The following is a 24,173-nucleotide window of genomic DNA, read 5'->3' on the forward strand; positions in this document are numbered from 1 at the left end:
ATTCTGCACTCCCATCTATGCACAGCAACCTCTGATCTCGTTGCTTCTCAAGTATCTCTCTACCCCTAAGACTGCTTCCATCGCTTATTGAGGTCTGAAGACTGACAACCTTTGAAATAATCTATCTACCTCATCGGTGACCCTTAGACTATTGTCCTTGCTTTCTCCCTCCTTCTCCCCTCCCCTTCCCAGCTCTCCCACAGCCTACTGTGTCCACCTCTTCCTTTCTTCTTCCCGCGCCCCCACCCTCACATCAGTCTGAAGAAATGTCTCGACCCGAAACGTCACCTATTCCTTCGGTCCATAGATGCTGCCTCACCCGCTGAGTTTCTCCAGCATTTTTGTCTACCTTCGATTTTTCCAGCATCTGCAGTTCTTTCTTAAACACACGGACTATCTTTGATCGGACTTTGCTGGCTTTGTCTTGCGCTAAATGTTATTCCCTTATCGTGTATCTACACACTATAAATGGCACGATTGTAATCATGTATTGTCTTTCCGCTGACTGGTTAGCATGCAACAAAAGCTTTTCACTGTACCTCGGTACACGTGACAATAAAATGAACTAAATGCAACTAAAATAATCAATTTTACCTCTTCTTGGTCTCATATGGGCATCTCTTTATTTTGCAGTAGTTCTCCCACAGTTGAAACGACCCTCTCCCATTCACCAGTTCAAGACCTACTCTTCAATTAAGATCCATCTTGCTCTTCTAAACCCAAGTGGATACAAGCCTTACCTGTCCGATCTTTCCTCAAAAAAACAAACAATCTCTTGCCTTTGTCTGTCCAACTTCCAATCTATCACCTCTCACTTGCATCAAACCTATCACTTGCCAGACTTTGTCACCTCTTTTTTCCCCACCCGCTACTGTAATCAGTCTGAGGATTTTCCTGCCTTTTCCTCATCAACCCCGACACCCATATTAGTCAAGAATCTAAAATATTCATTGACTTGGCCTCCACTTCACTCTTCACTGCCTCCTAGGCTCAAGTGTCATTGGGGATTGATGATAAATGCTGGCATTGCCAGCGATGCCCTCATCCTGTGAAGAAGTAACCAACAACATAGAATCGAGAGTCAAGTCAAGAGTGTTTAATTGTCATAAGTACCGTAAGCAGAACAATGAAATCCATTCTTGCAACAGCATAACGGGTCGATAAACACAGTACTCAAAGGTAACATAATAGATGGAAAAAATGTTTAATAAGCACAAATGGACATGATCTCACTCTGTGTGCATATCCAGGGCGACCTGGTTGGTGTGTGGCTGCCTTTTGTTCCAATGTTACTGGGAATTAGGTGCACATAAAAGATGCCCTTTGTGTTAACACTATTCAACACGCACTGGGCATTTGCATAATGAGACTCTCCATGTGCAGTGAGTTAAAGAGTAACTTGTGTATATACAGCATCAATCACTTAATATACCAAGGTGCTCACAAGAGCAAATTGAACAATTTGCCATCTTACCACATCATTTGGGCACATGTCCAAAATCTTGATCAAACGTGCCAGCCTTACGGGGTGCTGTAAAGGGAAAAGGAGGTTAGAATCTGAAGAAGTGTCTCGACCCGAACCCTCTCCCTTTCCTTCTCTCCAGAGATACTGCTTATCCCGCTGAGTTGCTCCAGCATTTCTTGTCTATCTATAGGAGAGGCAGGGGCCTGGGCTAATGAGGCAACAGCTACCAGTGACTTGTAGGAAGGAACTGAGGATGTTGGTTTATTCCGAAGATGGACACAAAGGGCTGGAGTAGCTCGGTGGGTCGGGGAGCATCTCCGGAGATAAAGGATAGGTGACACCCTCTGAAGAAAGTTCCCGACCCATAACGCCACCAATCCTTGTCCTCCAGAGATGCTGCCTGACCCGCTGAGTTACTCCAGCACGTTGTGTCCATTTTCGGAATGTATGGAGAGAAGGCAGGTACAGGATACTGAGTTGGATGATCAGCCATGATCATATTGAATGGTGGTGCAGGCTCGAAGGGCCGAATGGCCTACTCCTGCACGTAATTTCTATGTTTCTATCTGCAGTTCCTTGTTTCTATAATATGTGGTGCCTTGGTTTGGATAAGTGGCCCCAAACTCATCTTGTGGTCAGCTCCATATACAGTCACTTCAGCTTCAAAATGTTGCCAGGGTGACAGTGAAATTAAGCCATTAAACTTCCCCCGAGATAAAAACAAATTGAAGATACAGCACAGAAACAGGCCCTTCGGCCCAACGAGTCTGCACCAACCAGCGATCCCCGTATTATCCAACACACACTGGGGACAATTTACACTTACACCAAGCCAATTAACCTACAAACAGTTGTACGTCTTTGGAGTGTGGGAGGAAACCAGTGCAGACAGCAGCCGTAGTTAGGATGGAACCCGGGTCTCTGGCGCTGCAAAGCAGCAACTCTACCGCTGCGCCCCCGTGCCGCCCATTTCTGAAACATGCACACCCACATCTGCAACTTTCGGTGTCAGTTTGGCTGGAGACTCGCTCTCGACATCATCTCCTCTGCTGAGCCTGCTGGAAGTTGTGACCTTCCACCCACTCGTAGACGTGCATTTATTTGCTCCGAGTTTATTTTGGCCAGTGAACACTGCGCGGGACGGTGGGTAGCCCGGGGTCTCTCGAGGTAGAATGGAAAGACAAAGTCACAGCCAGGTCCATATCCAGGTGGAGGGGACGACAGTGGAATGAAGTTTGAGTGATGTTGATCACAACTCAAGCAAGGCGAGGCTGAGGTTGACATTTTGATAAGCCTATGCTTGGTTTATTTAACCTGCACCATGGCTGCATCTAACTCGACGGCAGCCGAGCATATGTATCCAGAGATTGAATTGTTTGTCAAGGTAAGTCTTTTTGTTTTTTTTGGTTAATAATCTAAAATTGTTATGTTATGCATCAAACGCTTATTTGATGGGAATCTTGTGAGCGTTACTTCGGGTGCATTGAATGGCGATCTTTGTTGAAACGTGAACAATGTCTCTTTCATTGAGTGCCGCATTAGTTACGTCACTCTTCACTGTCACGAGGGATGTTCCTTGAGTTGATAAGGGCAGTGCCTTTCTTTTAAAATCTTTTTATTGTTTTTTTTCCAAGAAAAAGGCAAAAATAAAACATTAAAAAACAGAGCAAAAAGAATAATGATAAACAAAACAATGATATTGATACATAGGGATCAGGATTACATTAATAACAGGTATAACCTAATATGAGACCAGTGTCAAAATACACAATGAATATGGTCTCTATGTAAATATCGTTAAATCTTTAAAAGGAAACTTATAAATGTAAAAAAGAGCACAAAGATAAAAAGTACAAAAAGAAAAAAGGAAAAAACCAAAAAAAAACCCTAAACTAAAGAAAGAAAGAAAAAAGAAAAAGAAAAATTGATAATAGTAGAATACACATAAAAATATAATAGATAAAAAAACAAAACAAAGGAAAACCGAATCTGACCTGAGAATTTCAACAGTGTAAGTCTGTTTGTCGTCAAGTCCGTTCCACCCTATAGAGGTAAAATAATTTTTATAACGGTTAAAGAGGGAGCAATTTATGTTGTATGAAAATGTTCAATAAATCTTCCCCTTGGTCTTATCAAATTTAACCAAGGGTTCAACAGTGTAACTACACATTTTTTTCTAAATTTAAACAAGATATCGTTTCAGAGTACCACTGGAGTTTGGTCGGAGGGTTAGAGTCTTTCCATTTAAATCAAATAGATCTTCTGCCGATTAATGTGGTGAAAGCAATCAGCCGATGGGCGGAGCGGGGCAAATGAATAGAGTCTAACATTGGTAGCCCCAAAAATTGCGGTAATAGGATGAGGTTGTAAATCTATGCGTAAGACTACAGAAATAGTATCAAAAATGCAGTGTCTTTCGAGAAGGAAATTGATTACTGAGAGCGGCAATGGATTGATGCTGAAGTCTCAGCTGTGTGTTGTTCTTGAAAGATGAAAGCGAAGATTATTGTCACTTGATTTTGATCTCAAATTGCCTTGTTCATCATAGTCATAGAACACAGAAACAGCTCTTTTAGCCCAAGTTGACCAAAATGCTCCATCTATCTGCACTAATCCCACCTTGCCCCACATCCCTCTAAACCGTTCCTACCAATAGACAAAAGACAATAGACAATAGGTGCAGGAGGAGGCCATTTGGCCCTTCGAGCCAGCCATTCAATGTGATCATGGCTGATCATCCCCAATCAGTACCCCGTTCCTGCCTTCTCCCCATATCCCCTGACTCCGCTATTTTTATGAGCCCTATCTAGCTCTCTCTTGAAAGTATCCAGAGAACCTGCCTCCACCGCCCTCTGAGGCAGTGAATTCCACAGACTCACCACTTTCCGTGAGAAAAAGTGTTTCCTCATCTCCGTTCTAAATGGCTTACTCCTTATTCTTAAACTGTGACCCCTGGTTCTGGACTCCCCCAACATCGGGAACATGTTTCCTGCCTCTAGCGTGTCCAAGCCCTTAACAATCTTATATGTTTCAATGAGATACCCTCTCATCCTTCTAAGCTCCAGAGTGTACAAGCCCAGCTGCTCCATTCTCTCAGCATGTGACAGTCCCGCCATCCCGAGAATTAACCTTGTAAACCTACGCTGCACTCCCTCAATAGCAAATATCTGTCTACCAGTCCAAATGTCTTTACGAGGATGTTGCCAGGACTAGAGGGTGTGGCCTACAGGGAGAGGTTGAGCAGGCTGGGACTCTATTCCTTGGAGCGCAGGAGGATGAGGGGTGATCTTATAGAGGTGTATAAAATCATGGGAGGAATAGATTGGGTAGATGCACAGAATCTCTTGCTCAGAGTATAGGAATCGAAGACCAGAGGACATAGGTTCAAGGTGAAGGGGAAAAGATTTAATAGGAATCTGAGGGGTAACGTATTCACACAAAGGGTGGTGGGTGTATGGAATGAGCTGCCGGATGAGGTAGTTGAGGCTGGGACTAGCCCAACGTTTAAGAAACAGTTAGACAGGTACATGGATAGGACAGGTTTGGAGGGTTATGGACCAAACGTGGGCAGGTGGGACTGGTGTAGCTGGGACATGTTGGCCGTTGTGGGCAAGTTGGGACGAAGGGCCTGTTTCCACACTGTATCACTCTGTGACTATAAATGTTAAAGGGTCTGACCCACTTGGTGATTTTTTTCGGCGACTGCCGGGTCACAACGCTGTGTCACTGGCGCGTCATGCCGCATTACGCCTCGATGTTTTCGGTGACCTGATACGTAAATCAATGATGCCGACAGTCGCCGAAAAAATCGGCAAGTGGGACAATCCCTTAATACTTACCCCAACTACCTCCTCTGGCAGCCTGTTGCATATACAGTACCTACCACCCTCGGTCGGGGAAAAGTTGCCACTCGGGATCCATTTAAACCTTTCCCCTCTCACTTGAAACCTAGGGCCTCCGGTTCTAGATTCCCCAACTCTGGATAAAAGACTCTGTGCATTCACCCTGTCTGTACCCCTCCCCAAATCCCCCGAGAAAAAAAGTATGTGAGGAGGTAAAAGGCACTGACTGTTGCAGATGAGGTCAGGCCTTGCCTTGTCTTGCTTCTGGTTTCCCCAGTGGTTGTACAAGCAGGGATGGGCCGTTTGGTCTTGAGTTGGATTTCTCCCGTGGAGTATCCCTGTGGATTGTCACGTCTACCGAGGTACAGTGGAAAAACTTTTGTTGCGTGCTAACCAGTCAGCAGAAAAACAATATGTGATTTCAGTCGAGCCGTCCACAGTGTACAGATACACGATAAGTGGTATAACATGAATAACGTTTAGTGCAAGATAAAGTCCTGTAAATAGTCCATAAAGTCTATAGATAGTCCGAGGGTCTCCAATGAGGTAGATAGTAGCTCAGGACTGCTCTCTAGTTGGAAGGATTGTTCATTTGCCTGAGAACAGCTGGGCAGAAACTGTCCCTGAATCTGGTGGTGTGCGTTGTCACACTACTATATCTTTTGCCCGATGGGGGAGGTGAGCGGAGGGAGTGGCCGGGGTGTGACTCGTCCTTGATTACGCTGCTGGCCTTACCGAGGCAGCGTGAGGTATAAATGGAGTCAATAGAAGGGAGATTGGTTTGCGCGATGGTCTAGGCTGCGTCCACAATTCTCTGCAATTTCTTGCGGTCTTACATGTAGCTGTCCCCAAACCATGCTGTGATGCATCCCGATAAAATGCAACAAGCATAACACACACAGTGAAAGTATTCATTGTAGTGGCTTTTATCCCCAGGATGTAAATTTCACGCTGTATCTCGAAACAAAACTAAACCAAACCACCGAGGAAAGTTGTCTTTTGAGAACTTATTTTCGAAGAAGAACCAAAATGCGTCTGGTTGGCATAAATTTAGATGACTACGGATTTGAACAATTACCAGTTAATTTTCCAGCTGACATTTGTTAAGAAAAGCACTGTAATGGAATGTGCCTGACCCATTTTATATTGTATTGTACAGGCTGGTGGTGATGGTGAGAGCATTGGGAACTGTCCTTTCTCCCAGCGGCTCTTCATGATCCTTTGGCTAAAAGGCGTGATATTTAACGTCACCACAGTTGACCTGAAAAGGTAAATGTTTAACAAGTTTAGTCAAGTGTCCAAAGTGTCTTATTGCCATATGTCCCGAAACAGAACCATGACATTCTTACATGCAGCAGCACAACAGAATATGTAGACATAGTACAGGTACTCTGTAAACAATATGATCAAGAAAAAACAAATTCAGTGCATGGTTTACAATGCTCGTTTACATCTTGTCATCAACCAGCATTTGCACTTCCGTCCTGCACACTCATGCTCACACACACACACACACGCACACACGCACACACGCACACACACACACACACACACACACACACACACACACACACACACACACAATCTCACTCACAGACACACACACACACACACAGTCTCACACACACACACACACACACACACACACACACACTCACACACACACTCACGCACACACTCTCATGCACACACATACTCACACTCACAATCACACTCACACACACACACACACACTCACACGCACACAGTTTCACGCACACACTCACACACGCACACACACTCTCACTCACACACACACAGTCAGTCACACACACTCTCGCACACACACTCTCACACACACACACACACACACACACACATTCTCACACACACACTCACACACACACACACTATACGCTTATATATATATATATCCTGACTACGGGTGCTGTCTGTACGGCGTTTGTACGTTCTTCCAGTGACCGTGTGGGTTTTCTCCGGGTGCTCTGGTTTCCCTCCACATTCCAAAAACGTGCGAGTTTGTAAGTTAATTGGCTTCTGTAAAATGTCCCTAATGCACAGGATAGAATTAGTTTACAGGATGACGGCTGGTCTGCATGGACTCGTTGGGCCGAGGGGCTTGTTTCCACACTGTATCTCTAAACTAAACTGAACTAAACAGTAACTAAACACGCCTTTATCAAGGGCAGACGCTATCTGATCAATATGAATGAATGGTTGAAGAGGTAACACAGAGTGTCAACAAGGGAAGGGCAGTAACGTTTTTCCTTCTATTATTTATTATGTAAAATAATATGTGTGTTATGATTGTGTTTATAATTTGTTTGGTTGTTTTGTTGTTCCGCGAGCATTGCCACTTTCATTTCACTGCACATCTCGTATGTGTATGTGACAAATAAACTTGACTTGACTTGACTTGACTAGATGTGATTTACATGGCGTTAATAAACAACAACAAAAGTTCAGTATATAACTAAAACAAACAAACGGACAAATAAATTGACAATAGTAGTGACTGTGACTAATAATGAGGACTGATTTATTCTGCTTGTAAATGCTGGTTAAAGTCCAACAGTGTGGCTTCTAACTTACTTACTTACTTACCTATTATAACCATATAACCATATAACAATTACAGCACGGAAACAGGCCATCTCGGCCCTACAAGTCCGTGCCGAACAACTTTTTTTCCCCTTAGTCCCACCTGCCTGCACTCATGCCATAACCCTCCATTCCCTTCTCATCCATATGCCTATCCAATTTATTTTTAAATGATACCAATGAACCTACCTCCACCACTTCCACTGGAAGCTCATTCCACACCGCTACCACTCTCTGCGTAAAGAAGTTCCCCTCATATTACCCCTAAACTTCTGTCCCTTAATTCTGAAGTCATGTCCTCTTGTTTGAATCTTCCCTATTCTCAAAGGGAAAAGCTTGTCCACATCAACTCTGTCTATCCCTCTCATCATTTTAAAGACCTCTATCAAGTCCCCCCTTAACCTTCTGCGCTCCAGAGAGTAAAGACCTAACTTATTCAACCTATCTCTGTAACCTAGTTGTTGAAACCCAGGCAACATTCTAGTAAATCTCCTCTGTACTCTCTCTATTTTGTTGACATCCTTCCTATAATTGGGCGACCAAAATTGTACACCATACTCCAGATTTGGTCTCACCAATGCCTTGTACAATTTTAACATTACATCCCGGCTTCTATACTCCTGGCATGTAGGGCAGCAACGAAGGTTCTCCACTCCTGTGTGTTCTGGGCTAGCTTCTGGACACTACCCCAGGTCAGGTCCATTGTTTTAATTTCCTCCTCTACAGATCGACCCCAGGTGGTTTTTGGGTCTCCCTCTTTTCCTTTTGCCTCCCGGTGTCCAGTGCAGGGCTATCCTTGGGATGCTGTCTAGTTCTCTTCGGCTTTCACCATTGACATTCATCCTACATCTGTCGGTAGCCTTGGAAGTCCATCACCCCCAGTAGTTTTGATTCCTTCAGTTGTTGTTTCCGTAACATATTTGTTTTACGAGGCAGGGTTGTTAGCCCTGTGCTCAACCTCCAACCTGGAGGACCAGTGGATCGCTCTTTGTCTCGCCTCTACCCTTCGACCTGTCCAGGATGGGAGACCCTAACAGGAGAGGAATCTCCCGCTGACATTGCTCTAGGGGTCACTGAGACACACAAGCTCCCCGACCACGACAAGGTTGCAATCCAACGGGGAGATGGCTTTTAAAGGAACGTCCTTTTATTCTGAGGCTACGACCTCTGGTCCTAGACTTTCCCACTAGTGGAAACATCCTCTCCACATCCACTTTATCCAGACCTTTCGCTGTTCAGTAAGTTTTCAATGAGATCCCCCCCCATCATTCTAAACACCAGCGAGTGCAGGCCCAGTGCCGTCAAAAGCTCATCATATGTTAATCCAATCATTCTTGGGATCATTCTCGTAAACCTCCTTTGGACCCTCTCCAGAGCCAGCACATTCAGATTGGGGCCCAAAGGCTCACATCATTCTCGTATAACCTCCTTTGGACCCTCTCTGCAGAATTTTGTTACAACATGCATCTAAAGTTATTCTTTGTGAATCCTTAAACCCTCTCAGTTATTTATCTCCAGGGAAAGTTGATGGGTTGAAAAAAAGCAGATGGCAAGCAAGTAAAATGGTATTAAGTTCAAGTTGTGGGGCGTATAAATCTTGAGGATGAGTCCCTCATGAAGCATTGGTTGTATTGACATACTGTGTCTCAGTAGTTTAGTGTAAGTTTAGTATTGGTTTAGAGACACAGAGCGGAAACAGGCCCTTCGGCCCACCGAGACGTGCCGACCAGCGATCCCCGCACATTAATACTATCCCAAGCACACCAGGGACAAGTTACTATTTTACCAAGCAATTAACCTTGCACGTCTTTGGAGTGTGAAGCTGGAGTTTTTGAAGAAAAGCTCACGGGGAGAAAAGTACAGACAGCACCTGTAGTATTGAACCCGGGTCTCTGGCACTTTTGATAACTGCTGCGCCACCGTGCCGCTGCAAAAGTACTTAAAACTCGTTTAGGTTTAATATTATTGTCACATGTACGATATTTTGATCCAATCAGATCAGAAATACAAAAAGCTGGAGTATCAACGGGACGGCAGGAATGGGTGACGTTTGGACCCTCCTTCAGAGATGATGTTGCCTGTTGCTGATTTCCGCCGCTTTTTGCGCACCTTCATCTGCAGTTCCCTCTAGTGATACCATTTACCTTACTTGCTATCTTTTTTTTCCCCTTCGGTAAATCTAGCAAGTAGCTGATCATGGTACTAATCAACCTGTTTACCTTATGCGTTTAATGCGGCTCACGTGATACGAGCAGAATTAGCCCCCGGACTATTCCGCTATTCAATCATGGCTGATCTATCTCTCCCTCCTAACCCCATTCTCCTGCCTGATCCGCTGAGTTACTCTAGCACTTTGTGTCTATCTTTGATATACACCTGCAGTTCCTTTCTAACACAGTATATCTGGTGAACATGGATAGGTGATGTTTTGGGTCGGGATCCTTCTTCAGACGTATTTAATCAGGAGGTGGGAGCACTGCGAGCCTGCTGGTGTGGGGGGGGGGGGGGGAGGGGGGAAACCCGTTCAGTTGTTTCCTTCACGGAGACGCGACTTTTTCCCATGTCTTTTTGTCTCCATGTGGCCTAACAGAGGATCGGTGCAGCCTTTGTATTGTGTATTGTGTGGGTTTTTTTTATTGCAACGCTGCTGGCAAATTCATTTCACTGCACTTTATGTGCAAGTGACGAATAAAACTTGACTTGACTAACCCCTGACATTCCTTAAAACATGGAACAGGGGTTGTATTGTATTTCGTTGTATCTGATGCATTTCGTTGTCTCTGTACTGTACACTGACAATGACAATTAAAATTGAATCTGAATCGGAATCTGAATTGGTTTGCCGAATACTGTGTCTCAGAATAAAGAGTGAATACTCCTGATTAAAGAAGTCTGAAGAAGGGTCCTGACCCCGTTCATGTTCACACACTGCATATGGTTTATATCAAAAACACAAAGACTGGAGTAATGTGCAGGTTGAAGTATTTCAGAATAGTCTGCAGATGAACCCTTCTTGTCATCTTAGGGACCTGAACCGCTGTACTCCTGAACATTTTTGTACCTGAAGAATTGACAGAGTGTTTTTCAAGTACCAACTGGAACCTTGCATTGAAATCCTTCCATATCACAAAGGCAGGATTTTTAATGCAATAAATGAGAGTCGTGTTTTATTGCCATGTGCCAGATGGTATTTGGGCCAGTGTGTGTCGATGCTGGCTTCACTTTTTGATGGCAGCACTCTCGACGATTCCTTCGATGGTGGTGAGGCACACACACACACACACACACATACACACACACACACACACACACACACACACACACACACACACACACCACACACACACCACTCACACACACAACACACACAAACACACACACACACACACACACACACACACACACACACACACACACACACACACACACACACACATATACATATACACACACACATAAACAGAACCCACGATGGGCTGGGCAGAGTTCGCAACTTTTTTAAAGTCGCCTTCGCTCCTGGGTGTACGAGTTGCCGAACCAGGCCGTGATGCAACCAGTCAACACGCTCTCTCTCTCCACTGTACACCTGTAGAAGCTCAGGAGAATCCTCTCTGATATATAATCTGATATATAATAGGAGATTGAGGGGGGATCTTATAGAAACTTACAAAATTCTTAAGGGGTTGGACAGGCTAGATGCAGGAAGATTGTTCCCGAGTTGTTGGGGAAGTCCAGGACAAGGGGTCACAGCTTAAGGATAAGGGGGAAATCCTTTAAAACCGAGATGAGAAGAACTTTTTTCACACAGAGAGCGGTGAATCTCTGGAACTCTCTGCCACAGAGGGTAGTCGAGGCCAGTTCATTGGCTATATTTAAGAGGGAGTTAGATGTGGCCCTTGTGGCTAAAGGGATTAGACGGGTATGGAGAGAAGGCAGGTACGGGATACTGAGTTGGATGATCAGCCATGATCATATTGAATGGCGGTGCAGGCTCGAAGGGCCGAATGGCCTACTCCTGCACCTAATTTCTATGTTTCTATGTTTCTATATATCGAATACTCCTGTACATGAAGCTGCAATCGTTTCTGTCGGTCCCCCTTGCCTTGGTTCTCTTGCCTCACTGCTGGAGGTTTAAGCAGCACGTTGGTTTTGAGCAAAGATCTTAGATTGAGAGCAGTGTTTTTGTGATAAGCAGCAGGTGACCAATAGTATAACTTGGCCTGTGGAGTGACTCCCGAAGAGAACTTGTTTTCGCAGGATAACAGCGACACCTAGTGACAGTGCACGGGGTTGCTGCCGTGAAATCATTCCCTGTGGTTCCCCAGTTGTCTGGATAGGAACCCCACCACCTCTTGCTCCCACACCTCACGCTGAACTCTCGCAACATGGACTTTCCTTAGAAGGCTTAGGAAATTTGGCATGTCCCCATACCATTCTCACCACATTCTACAGATGCACCGTAGAAAGCATTTCATCGGGACTCATCTTAGAAACATAGAAACATAGAAATTAGGTGCAGGAGTAGGCCATTCGGCCCTTTGAGCCTGCACCACCATTCAATATGATCATGGCTGATCATCTAACTCAGTATCCCGTACCAGCCTTCTCTCCATACCCTCTGATCCCCTTAGCCACAAGGGCCACATCTAACTCCCTCTTAAATATAGCCAATGAACTGGCCTCAACGACCCTCTGTGGCAGAGAGTTCCAGAGATTCACCACTCTCTGTGTGAAAAAAGTTCTTCTCATCTCGGTTTTAAAGGATTTCCCCCTTATCCTTAAGCTGTGACCCCTTATCCTGGACTTCCCCAACATCGGGAGCAATCTTCCTGCATCTAGCCTGTCCAACCCTTTAAGAATTTTGTAAGTTTCTATAAGATCCCCTCTCAATCTGCTAAATTCTAGAGAGTATAAAACAAGTCTATCCAGTCTTTCTTCATAAGACAGTCCTGACATCCCAGGAATCAGTCTGGTGAACCTTCTCTGCACCCCCTCTATGGCAATAATGTCCTTCCTCAGATTTGGAGACCAAAACTGTACGCAATACTCCAGGTGTGGTCTCACCAAGACCCTGTACAACTGCAGTAGAACCTCCCTGCTCCTATACTCAAATCCTTTTGCTATGAAAGCCAACATACCATTAGCTTTCTTTACTGCCTGCTGCACCTGCATGCCTACCTTCAATGACTGGTGTACCATGACACCCAGGTCTCGCTGCATCTCCCCCTTTCCCAATCGGCCACCATCTTGGTTTAGGAACAGCTCCATCCAAGAACTCAAGAAATTGCAGCGAATTGTGGATGCAGCCAAGACCATCGCACAAACCAACCTCCCTTCTATTGATTCCATTTATACTATACGCAGCCTCGGCAAGGCCAGCAGCATAATCAAGGACGAGTCGCACCCTGGCCACTCCCTCTTCTCCCCTCTCCGAGGGAAAAGTATGAAAACCCACAACTCCATATTCAGGGACAGTTTATTTTCAACTATTATCAGGCAGCTGAACCATCCTACCACAACCAGGGAGCAGTGCTGAACTACTATCTACCTCTTTGGTGACTCTTGGACTATCCTTGATAGGACTTTGCTGGCGTTACCTTGCACTAAATGTTCTGGTAAACCGCCTCTGCAGCCTTTCTAAACCCTCCACGTCCTTCCACTATAGGGACGATTAGAACTGCATACAATACTCCAAAATATGACCAAACCTAAGTCCCATAAAGCTGCATCAAGACTTCTATAGATACTCTTTAGACTTGCCACTATTCTCAATCTGTGAGGCCACTGATCAGTCAATCAGACATATTGATCAAAAATAGTAAGCAAGGCAATTCTCTACATTGCATGGGCTTTAACGTTGCCGTGGGTAACTTTCTATACACAATATTTGACTTCACTTTCTTGGCACAATAATCAAATTTTGTCCATTTGGCATTTATTGATGATATAATATTTTTGTGATTCTTACAAGGTCTGGTCAAAAATTATCCATACCGGAATGTTTTATATTGAATTTGGGTATGGAAGTTGATTTAAAATCGACCTTAGATTTCACATGACTCCCAAAAGATTATTTGTGTGAAATTTGGTCAATAATTGGGTGACTAATGAAATGTATTGATGAGTTTATTGTGAAATACTTGTATGTGTGCATTGGACCCTGGTTGGAGTTATTTGACATCAATAGGTTAGTAACTTATAGATTTGTAGTATAACATCAGCACCCAATTTGGGAATTCTGAAACTTAAAGTTTAGTCTAGTTTAGAGATGCAGCGTGGAAACAGGCCCTTCGGCCCACCAAGCCCGCACTGACCAACTGGCCAGTGATCCCCACACACTAACACTATCCGACACATACTCGGGACAATTTACAATTTTACAAAAGCCACTTAACCTACAAACCTGGACGTCTTTGGAGTGTGGTGGGAAACCGGAGAAAACCCACGCAGGTCACGGGGAGAACGTACAAACTCCGTGCAGACTGCACCCTTAGGCAGGATCGAACCCGGGTCTCTGGTGCTGTGAGGCAGCAACTCTACTGCTGTGCCACCGTGGGGCTCTAGTGGAGTAGGTATAGTAGATGCTCCTCTTGGAACAGCATGCAAAGAGTCGCCACGCTCCAGTGTCATCTTACGTCTTTGGTTCCCGACCCAAAATGTCATCTAATCATGTTCTCCAGAGATGCTGCCCGACCCGCTGAGTATTATTGTTATTATTGCACAATTATTGTTTGTATTTTATGTGTACTCCTCTTCCAGCTTCTGCATATAGAATATATATATATTTGTGTGTGTGTGTGTGAGTATGTGTATATATACAAAACACAGAACGATTTTTTTCTTATTTATTATATTCTTTACAGAGTACTGTGTTTACATGTGCAGGAAGGAACTGCAGATGCTGGATTAAACTGAAGATAGGCACAAAAAGCTGGAGTAACTCAGCGGGACAGGCAGCATCTCTGGAGCGAAGGAATGGGTGAGACCCTTCTTCAGACGGAGTCAGGGGAAAGGGTCAATCAGAGATGCTGCCTGTCCCGCTGAGTTACTGCTGCTTTTTGTGACTTAAGTTTACATATTCTGTTTTGCCGCTGCAAGTAAAGGGCCTGTCCCACTTACGTGTCCTTGCCACGCAAATTACGCGACCTCGTGGTCGCGTTGAGGCGCACGGGCATCGTATGGCCTCGTGGGGCCGGTCCCACTGAGAAGCGCGGAGGGGTATGTAGTTGCGAGCGACATCGTGCGAGGCTCTGAAATGTTTGTAGCGAACAAAATCTTCGTGCGCCACCGGCCAGTCGCGGAACGGACGGCCAAAGTGGGACAGGCCCAAGACTCTGGCGCGACGCAACGTCTCACCTCCAACAGCAGCAGAAGCCGGCAAACGATCGTCGAACTCGGCCTGGGGCTCACGGCCATTGTGGATCCGGATCCCGCCCCCACTTCTACTCCCAGAGCGGGGCCAAGAAAATTGAAGATGGACACAAAATGCAGGAATAACTCTGCGGGACCGGCAGCAACTCTGGAAAGAAGCAATGGGTGACGTTTCCCATCAAGACCCTTTTTTTCAGACTGAAGAAGGGTCTCGACACGAAACATCCCCTATTGCTTCTCTCCAGAGATGCTGCCGGTCCTGCTGAGTTACTCCAGCATTTTGTGTCCATCTTCAATTGACATCATGTGCTCCAGACGGCTGCGCGGGCGCATGAAATCTCGCCCGACCTTCGCGGGACCGTCGCGGCTCAACGCGACAACGAGGTCGCGTGATTTGCGTGCCAAGGACACATAAGTGGGACAGGCCCTTAAGAATCTAATTGTTCTATCTGGGATATGCGACAATGAAGCGCTCTTGACTCCTATCTCTTGAGTTGCTCCAGCGCTCTGTGTCTTTTGTCTTGCATCTTGTTACTAGTGGTGCAAAGTGTAAGTACCTTAAGCTTATTGAAGTAGCGAGTCTCATTGTGTGTCTCTCCTCAGGAAGCCGACTGACTTGCAAAACCTGGCCCCCGGCACCAACCCTCCATTTTTGACCTTTAACGGAGAAGTCAAAACTGATGTTAACAAGATAGAAGAATTCCTGGAAGAAAAGCTGGTGCCACCAAGGTCAGTTTGCATGTGTGGTACGAATCAATGTGAATGTTTATCTTGTCTCAGTGGCGGGAGAGCCTTTAATATAACAAATTTATTCATAAAAGATCAGTTTTTTAGTTTTTTGAGAGATACAGCGTGGGAGTTTTAGAGATACCATGCGGAAACAGGCCCTTCGGCCCACCGAGTCCGTACCGACCAGCGATCCCCACACATTAACACTATCCTACACACACTAGGGACATGTTACATTTATACCAAGCCAATTAAGCTACAAAACGGCACGTCTTTGGAGTGTGGGAGGAAGTCAAGTCATGTCAAGAGAGTTTATTGTCATGTGTCCCAGATAGAACAATGAAATACTTGCTTTGTTTCAGCACACCAGAATATAGTAGACATGAATACAGAACATATCAGTGAGTCCATATACCATTATATAAATATATACACACATGAATAAATAAGCAGATAATGCAAATAAACGGATAATAGTCTGTTCGGAGATTTGTTTCAGTTGAGTTTAACAGCCTGATGGCTGTGGGGAAGCTGCTATTCCTGAACCTGGACGTTGCAGTCTTCAGGCTCCTGTACCTTCTACCTGAAGGTAGCGGGGGGGATGAGTGTGTGGCCAGGATGGTGTGGGTCCTTGATGATGCTGCCAGCCTTTTTGATGCAGCCACTGCGATAGAGGAAACAGAAGATCTCTGAGAAAACCCACGCATGTCATGGGGAGAATGTACAAACTCCATACAGACAGCACCCGTAGTCAGGATCGAACCCGGGTCTCTGGCGCTGTAAGGCAGCAACTCTACCGCTGCGCCACCGTGCCGCCCTCAAGTGTGAAGTGGATTCTCCCAACACAGTACAGTATCTCCAAAAATGTCAGTGCTGCCGGAAGTATAACAGGAATTTATTCCCCAGGTATCCAAAGCTTTCCGCCAGGCATCCGGAGTCTAATTCTGCGGGAGTCGATGTTTTTTCCAAATTCTCAGCGTACATTAAGAACACCAGCAAAGACACAAATGACAGTAAGTACTATTTGCTACAGCTGAGAATGGTGACAATATGATACACACCAGGTAAGTCTGCATCCATCAAGGCAGACTGTGTTAGACACAAAATGCTGGAGTAACTCAGCAGGTCCCTAATATACGGGAATCGGTGGTTGGTGCAGACTCGGTGCATCGAAGGGTCTGTTTCCGCGCCGTTTCTCTAAACTAAAGCCTGGTGCTTGCTACCAACCAGCGTGCTTCAGAATCAATGGGTACATAACGAGTCTGAAGAAGGGTCTCGACCCAGAACGTCACCTATTCCTTTTCTCCAGAGATGCTGTCTGACCCGCTGAGTTACTCCAGCTTTTTGTGTCTAACTTCAGGTACATAATGTTGAATGCACTTGAGCAAGGGTGCGACTTAGTTTGGTACCACTGAGCCAGGTTATGGAAGAAAGGCCTCCTTCTCAACCCCCCCCCCCTCCATTTCCAACTTACAAATGGAGTTAGCCTTTACTGCTGACGCTGCCCTTTGTATAAGCCATCGATATGCAGAAAATGTATAAAATATTGCATGTCTATGCTGAAAAGTTCATGTTGAAATTACATAAGATATGTTTTGCAAAATCCATTTATATATTGATTTAGTTTTAGTTTTATTAGTTTCAGAGGTAGCAGAGTGTGGAAACAGGCCCTTCGGCCCACCAGGTCCGTGCCGACAAGCGATCACTGCACACTAACACTATCCTACACACTCGGGACAATTTACAATTTTTTACCAAAGCCAATTTTAATAGGAATCTGAGGGGTAACATTTACACACAAAGTTTGTGTGGGTGTATGGAACGAGCTGCCAGAGGAGGTAGTTGAGGCAGGGATAATCGCAACGTTTAAGAAACAATTAGACAGGTACAAGGATAGGACAGGTTTAGAGGGATATGGGCTGAAAGGCAGGACTAATGTCGATGGGACATGTTGGCCGGTGTGGGCTAACATAGAAACATAGAAACTAGGCGCAGGAGGAGGCCATTCGGCCCTTGGAGCCAGCACCACCATTCATTGTGATCATGGCTGATCGTCCCCTATCAATAACCCGTGCCCTGCCTTCTCCCCATATCCCTTGATTCCACTAGCCCCTAGAGCTCTATCTAACTCTCTCTTAAATCCACCCAGTGACTTGGCCCCCACTGCCCTCTGTGGCAGGGAATTCCATAAATTCACAACTCTCTGGGTGAAAAAGCTTTTTCTCACCCCAGTCTTAAATGACCTCCCCTTTATTCTAAGACTGTGGCCCCTGGTTCTGGAATGTTGGGCTGAAGGGTCTGTTTCCGCACTGTAGGATTCTACGACTATAATTGAACCTGTACCTTTGGAGTGTGGGAGGAAACCGGAGCACCCGGGGAAAACACACAGGTCACAGGGATGATGTACAAACTCCGTACAGGCAGCACATGTAGTCAGGATCGTTGGCGCTGTAAGGCAACAACTCTACCACTGCGCCACCATGCAGCAGTTTGTTGATTCGCTGTCACGCAGAATAATTGACAAGGGATCGCGATGCTTTGGGGTTGAGAAGATTAATTGATTTAAAGTTTCCTTGTCCCTTCAACTGGGTTTTAAACTTTCATTTGCATGACACTGCCACCAAGTGGTCACTGTCATATGGCAGCCCCCTTGCCATCTGCAGCCACAGTGCCGCCTACTGACAGTAGACACAAAGTGCTGGAGATACTCTGCGGGTCAGGCAGCATCTCTGGAGAAAAGGAATGGGTGACGTTTCAGGGTCGGGACCCTTCTTCAGACTGAAAGTAGAGGGTGTGGGGAGGGGGGGGTGAAGAGTGAGAGGCGAAAAAAGACCAGGACCAGTCAAGGTCACGAGTCTAGCCCTTGCTGTCCCCTCCCCTTCCTTAACCCTCGAGCTGTCTCCTCCCACCCCCCGCCCTCAGGCTCCTCCACCTCCCCTTTTCATTCCTTCTCTCCCCCACCCCCTATCAGTCTGAAGAAGGGTTTCGGCCCGAAACGTCACCTATTTCCTTCACTCCATAGATGCTGCTGCACCTGCTGAGTTTCTCCAGCATTTTTGTGTACCTTCGATTTTCCAGCATCTGCAGTTCCTTCTTGAACACAAGGTCACGAGTCTTCTTGTTTCCATCTCTGCAATAAAGGTTGCAACCTAAAATATCACCTACCCATTTTTCTCCACAGATGCTGCCTGACCAGCTGAGTTACACCGGCACTTTGTGTCTATCTTCAGTATAAACCAGCATCTGCAGTATGGTTTAGTTTAGTTTAGTTTAGTTTTGAGATACAGTACATCGCAGAAACAGGCCCTTCGGCCCACCTAGTCTGTGCCAACCAGCGATACCTGTACATTGCACCGTCCTACACACCAGGGACTATTTACAATTTTTTTCACCCAAGCCAAATGAACCTACAATGACCTGTCCGTCTTTGGAGCGTGGGAGGAAACCGAAGATATTGGAGAAAAACCCACGCAGGTCACGGGGAGAACGTACAAATCCCACGCGGGCAGCAGCCGTAGTCAGGATCGAATACGTGTCCTTGGCGCTGTAAGGCAGCAGCTCTACCGCTGTGCCACCGTGCAGCCCTCGTGGGTGTGGTACGTGCAGAGATAATGATCTGACCATGAAGGCCTGTTGTCCTGGCGGCGTTTCAGGGAAGGCCTGCTTCAACTGTTTCAATCGCTCCCCTCCCCAGCCAGAATGTGGCACTGTCCCACCATCTTATCACAAAGTAATGGAGCCTTTATGTGTATGGAATGCCTAGGTTGATGTGGGGGGAGAAATATGAATGAATGCATAAATTAATGAATGAAGAAGTTTATTGGCCAAGTATTCACATACAAGGAATTTGCCTTGGTGCACCGCCCACAAGTGACAACATGACATACAGTGACAGTTAGGAAAGACATTCTTGCCATAGAGGGAGTACAGAGAAGGTTCACCAGACTGATTCCTGGGATGTCAGGACTTTCATATGAAGAAAGACTGGATAGACTCGGCTTGTACTCGCTAGAATTTAGAAGATTGAGGGGGGATCTTATAGAAACTTACAAAATTCTTAAGAGGTTGGACAGGCTAGATGCAGGAAGATTATTCCCGATGTTGGGGGAAGTCCAGAACAAGGGGTCACAGTTTAAGGATAAGGTGGAAATCTTTTAGGACTGAGATGAGAAAATCATTTTTCACACAGAGAGTGGTGAATCTCTGGAATTCTCTGCCATAGTTGAGGCCAGTTCATTGGCTATATTTAAGAGGGAGTTAGATGTGGCCCTTGTGGCTAAAGGGATCAGGGGGTATGGAGAGAAGGCAGGTACAGGATACTGAATTGGATGATCAGCCATGATCATATAGAATGGCGGTGCAGGCTCGAAGGGCCGAATGGCCTACTCCTACACCTATTTTCTATGTTTCTATGACACATAAAACATTAAACATTCATCATTATGATATACGGGCACAAACTAGACTAATTGCAAAGCCATTCATGAAAGAAAGGCAGATTAAATACGGCTGTTTAAACGAAAAACTACAGGCAAATGTGAAATTAATTGAGCTCCCTCATGGGAAAAGTGTTGAAGGTTTAATAAGCTTTCCCTGTTGTGCTGAAGAAGGGTCCAGAAAAGTGAACGGCCCGGATAGAGCGGATGTGGAGAGGATGTTTCCACTCGTGGGAGAGTCTAGGACCAGAGGTCACGGCCTCAGAACAAGAGGATGTACCTTTAGAACAAAGATCAGGAGGAATTTCTTTAGTCAGAGGATGGTGAAGCTGTGGAATTCTTTGCCACAGGTGGCTGTGGTTAGCCAAGCCATTGGGCATTTTTAAGGTAGAGATTGACAGATTCTTGATTAGTGAGGATGTCAGGTGTTATGGGGAGAAGGCAGGAGAATGGGATTGTGAGGGAAAGATAGATCAGGCGGAGTGGACTTGATGGGCCGAATGGCTTAATTCCGTTCCTGGAACTTACGTATGAACTCATCTGTCTATGCCCTCCCCAGATGCTGCCTGACCTGCTGAGTTCCTCCATTTTTGATTTATTCTACATGTTTTCCTGACAACAGTCACTTGTACTCCCTCCAGGCTTGGAAAAGGCCTTGCTGAAAGCGCTGAAAAAATTGGATGATTATTTGAACACGCCTTTACCTGAAGAGATCGCCACGAATAGCACAGAGCAAGAATCTTGTTCAATGAGAAAATACCTTGATGGTGATGCCCTGACTCTGGCAGACTGCAATCTCCTGCCAAAGCTGCACATTCTCAAGGTTTGTCTTGTTTCTTGTATGTATGGGTAGGGTGCGTGGAAGAAAATACTCCATTTACAATTGAGCGTTCGACAGCATTGGGCTTCTACTCGCTGGAGATTAGATGGATGAGGGGTGAACCTCATTGAAACTTGCCGAATAGTGAAAGGCCTGGATAGTGTGGATGTGGAGAGGATGTTTCCACTAGTGGTGGAGTCGAGGACCAGAGGTCACAGCCTCAGAATGAAAGGACGTTCCTTTAGGAAGGAGATGAGGAGGATTTTCTTTAATCAGAAAGTGGTGAATCTGTGGAATTCATTGCCACAGGTGGCTGTGGAGGCCAAGTCAATGGATATTTTTAAGTCGGAGATTGATAGATTCTTGATTAGTATAGGTGTCAGGGTTATAGAGAGAAGGCAGGAGAATGGGGTTGAGAGGGAAAGATACTGTAGATCAGCCATGATTGAATGGCAGAGTAGACTTGTTGGGCTGAATGGCCTAATCTTTCTCCTATGACTTATGAACTTATGTAGATAACCAGAGATAGACACAAAAAGCTCTAGTAACTCAGCGGGACCGGCATCTCTGGAGAGAAGGAATGGATGACGTTTCGGATCGAGACCCTTCCTCAGACTGGTTAGGGACAAGGAAAACGAGAGATATAGATGGTGATGTAGAAAGATAAAGAACTGAATGAAAGATATGCAAAAAAGTAATGATGATAAAGGAAACAGGCCATTGTAAGCTGTTTGTAGGGTGGAAATGAGAAGCTGGTGTGACTTGGGTGGGGAGGGATCGAGAGAGAGGGAATGCCGGGGCTACCTGAAGTGAGAGAAATCAATATTCATACCACTGGGCTGTAAGCTGCCCAAGCGAAATATGAGATGCTGTTCCTCCAATTTGCGTTTAGCCTCACTCTGACAATGGAGGAGGCCGAGGACAGAACGGTCTGTGTGGGAATGGGAAGGGGAATTAAAGTGTTTGGCAACCGGGAGATCAGGTTGGTCCACGCGGGCTGAGCGAAGGTGTTCCGTGAAACGATCGCCCAGTCTGCGTTTGGTCTCGCCGATGTATAAGGGTCCACATCTTGTACAAAGGATACGGTAGATGAGGTTGGAGGAGGTGCAAGTGAACCTCTGCCTAACCTGAAGGAACTGTCGGGGTCCCTGGACAGAGTCGAGGGAGGAGGTAAAGGGGCAGGTGTTGCATCTTCTGCGGTTGCAGGGGAAGGTACCTGGGGAGGGGCTGGTTTGGGTGGGAAGGGATGAGTTAACCAGGGAGTTGCTGAGCGAACGGTCTCTGCGGAAGGCGGTAAGCGGTGGAGATGGGAAAATGTGGCTAGTGGTGGTGGGATCCTGTTGGAGGTGGCGGAAATTTCGGAGGATTATGTGTGTTACAATATGCCTGCTCCAGTCCCTGATGTACTCTCTTTAGACTTAAGACTTCAGAGATACAGGGCTGAAACGCGTCCTATGACCCATCGAGTCTGCGCTGACCAGCGATCACCCCGTACACTAATATTATCCTACACATTAGGGACAATGTAAGAAATTCACAATCACGATAATACGTTTTTAGCCAAGTATGTTTTGCAACTGACCGAAGCCAATTAACCTACTTAGCTGTACATCTTTGGAGTGGAGGTGAAAACGGAGCACCGGTAGAAAACGTAGGCAAGTCACAGGGAAAACGTGCAAACTCCAAACGGACAGCACCCGTAGTCAGGATTGAACCCGGGTCTCTGGCGCTTTGAGGCAGCAACTCTACCCGCTATGCCTCCGTGCTGCCCAAAATAATCAGGAAGTAATCATTTCTCAACAACTCTACCGCCATGCCACCGCGCCTCTCCATCATGGTATCTTGGCTTCCTCCACCAGCCAAATCTGTGAGTCACCAGAAATGTTGAAATGTGTGGGCCTTCAGTTCTACGATCACTGATATGTGGAGGGACTGCTTTAAATTGGCGGCTCGATGGTGCAGCGGTAGAGCTACTGCCTAATGCCCCTGTCCCACTTAGGAAACCTGATCGGAAACCTCTGGAGACTTTGCGCCCCACCCAAGGTTTCCGTGCGGTTCCCGGAGGTTGCAGGTGGTTGCCGGAGGTTGCAGGAAGTGGAAGCAGGTAGGGAGACTGACAAAAACCTCCGGGAACCGCACGGAAACCTTGGGTGGGGCGCCAAGTCTCCAGAGGTTTCCATTCAGCTTTCCTAAGTGGGACAGGGGCATTACAGCGCCAGAGACTTGCTGACCACGGGTGCTTGTCTGTACAGAGTTTGTACATTCTCCCCATGAACTGCGTGTGTTTTCTCCAGGCGCTCCAGCTTCCTCCCACACTCCAAAGACAGACAGGTTTGTAGGTTAATTGGCTTGGTATAAAATGTAAAAAAAATTGCCCCTATTGGCAGTGTTAATGGGCAGGGATCGCTGGTCGATGCGCCGAAGGGCCTGTTTCTGCACTGTATCTCTAAACTAAAGTAAAAGTGCATTCAAACATGTTTCGTATTGGACCTTTGTAGTCTACAGGGAGTTTAACATTTTAAAACTGAGTTGCGCAAAATGCAATTTGCTCGTGTTATTTATATTTTGACGGGAAACTAGTTGATGTTCTTCTTGCAGGCATAAGAAATCAATCAATGTTTTTGTTTCTTTTCCTTCCCTTCATTTAGATTGTGGCAATGAAATATCGCAATTTTGAGATCCCCAAGGAAATGACTGGGATTTGGAGATACCTAAGAAATGCTTACGAGAGGGAAGAATTTGTAAATACGTGCCCTGCGAATCGTGAGATTCAGATCGCGTACCTGGATGTGGCAAAGAGAATGCAATAAACTCATTTATAAAGCTTGGACTGTAAGTTTGAAGAGTGCGGTTTACTGTGAGAGAATAGAGCGGCTGGGCTTATGCACTCTGGAATTTAGAAGGATGAG

General features: G+C 45.8%; 1 protein-coding gene across 1 annotated transcript; it reads left to right on the plus strand.

Moving 5' to 3' along the window:
• The first annotated feature begins 260 nt into the window (after window positions 1–260).
• On the plus strand, window positions 261–24,100 carry LOC129703038 (chloride intracellular channel protein 5). Its single transcript, XM_055645221.1, has 6 exons — window positions 261–2,849; window positions 6,467–6,576; window positions 15,883–16,008; window positions 16,915–17,021; window positions 21,086–21,267; window positions 23,913–24,100. Exons 1-6 carry the CDS (start codon window positions 2,787–2,789, stop codon window positions 24,072–24,074), a joined length of 750 nt encoding a protein of 249 aa, XP_055501196.1. The 5' UTR covers window positions 261–2,786; the 3' UTR covers window positions 24,075–24,100.
• The last annotated feature ends 73 nt before the right edge of the window (window positions 24,101–24,173 follow it).

The sequence above is a fragment of the Leucoraja erinacea genome, chromosome 13, assembly GCF_028641065.1.
Source record: "Leucoraja erinacea ecotype New England chromosome 13, Leri_hhj_1, whole genome shotgun sequence".
In the NCBI taxonomy this organism is placed as follows: domain Eukaryota; kingdom Metazoa; phylum Chordata; class Chondrichthyes; order Rajiformes; family Rajidae; genus Leucoraja; species Leucoraja erinaceus.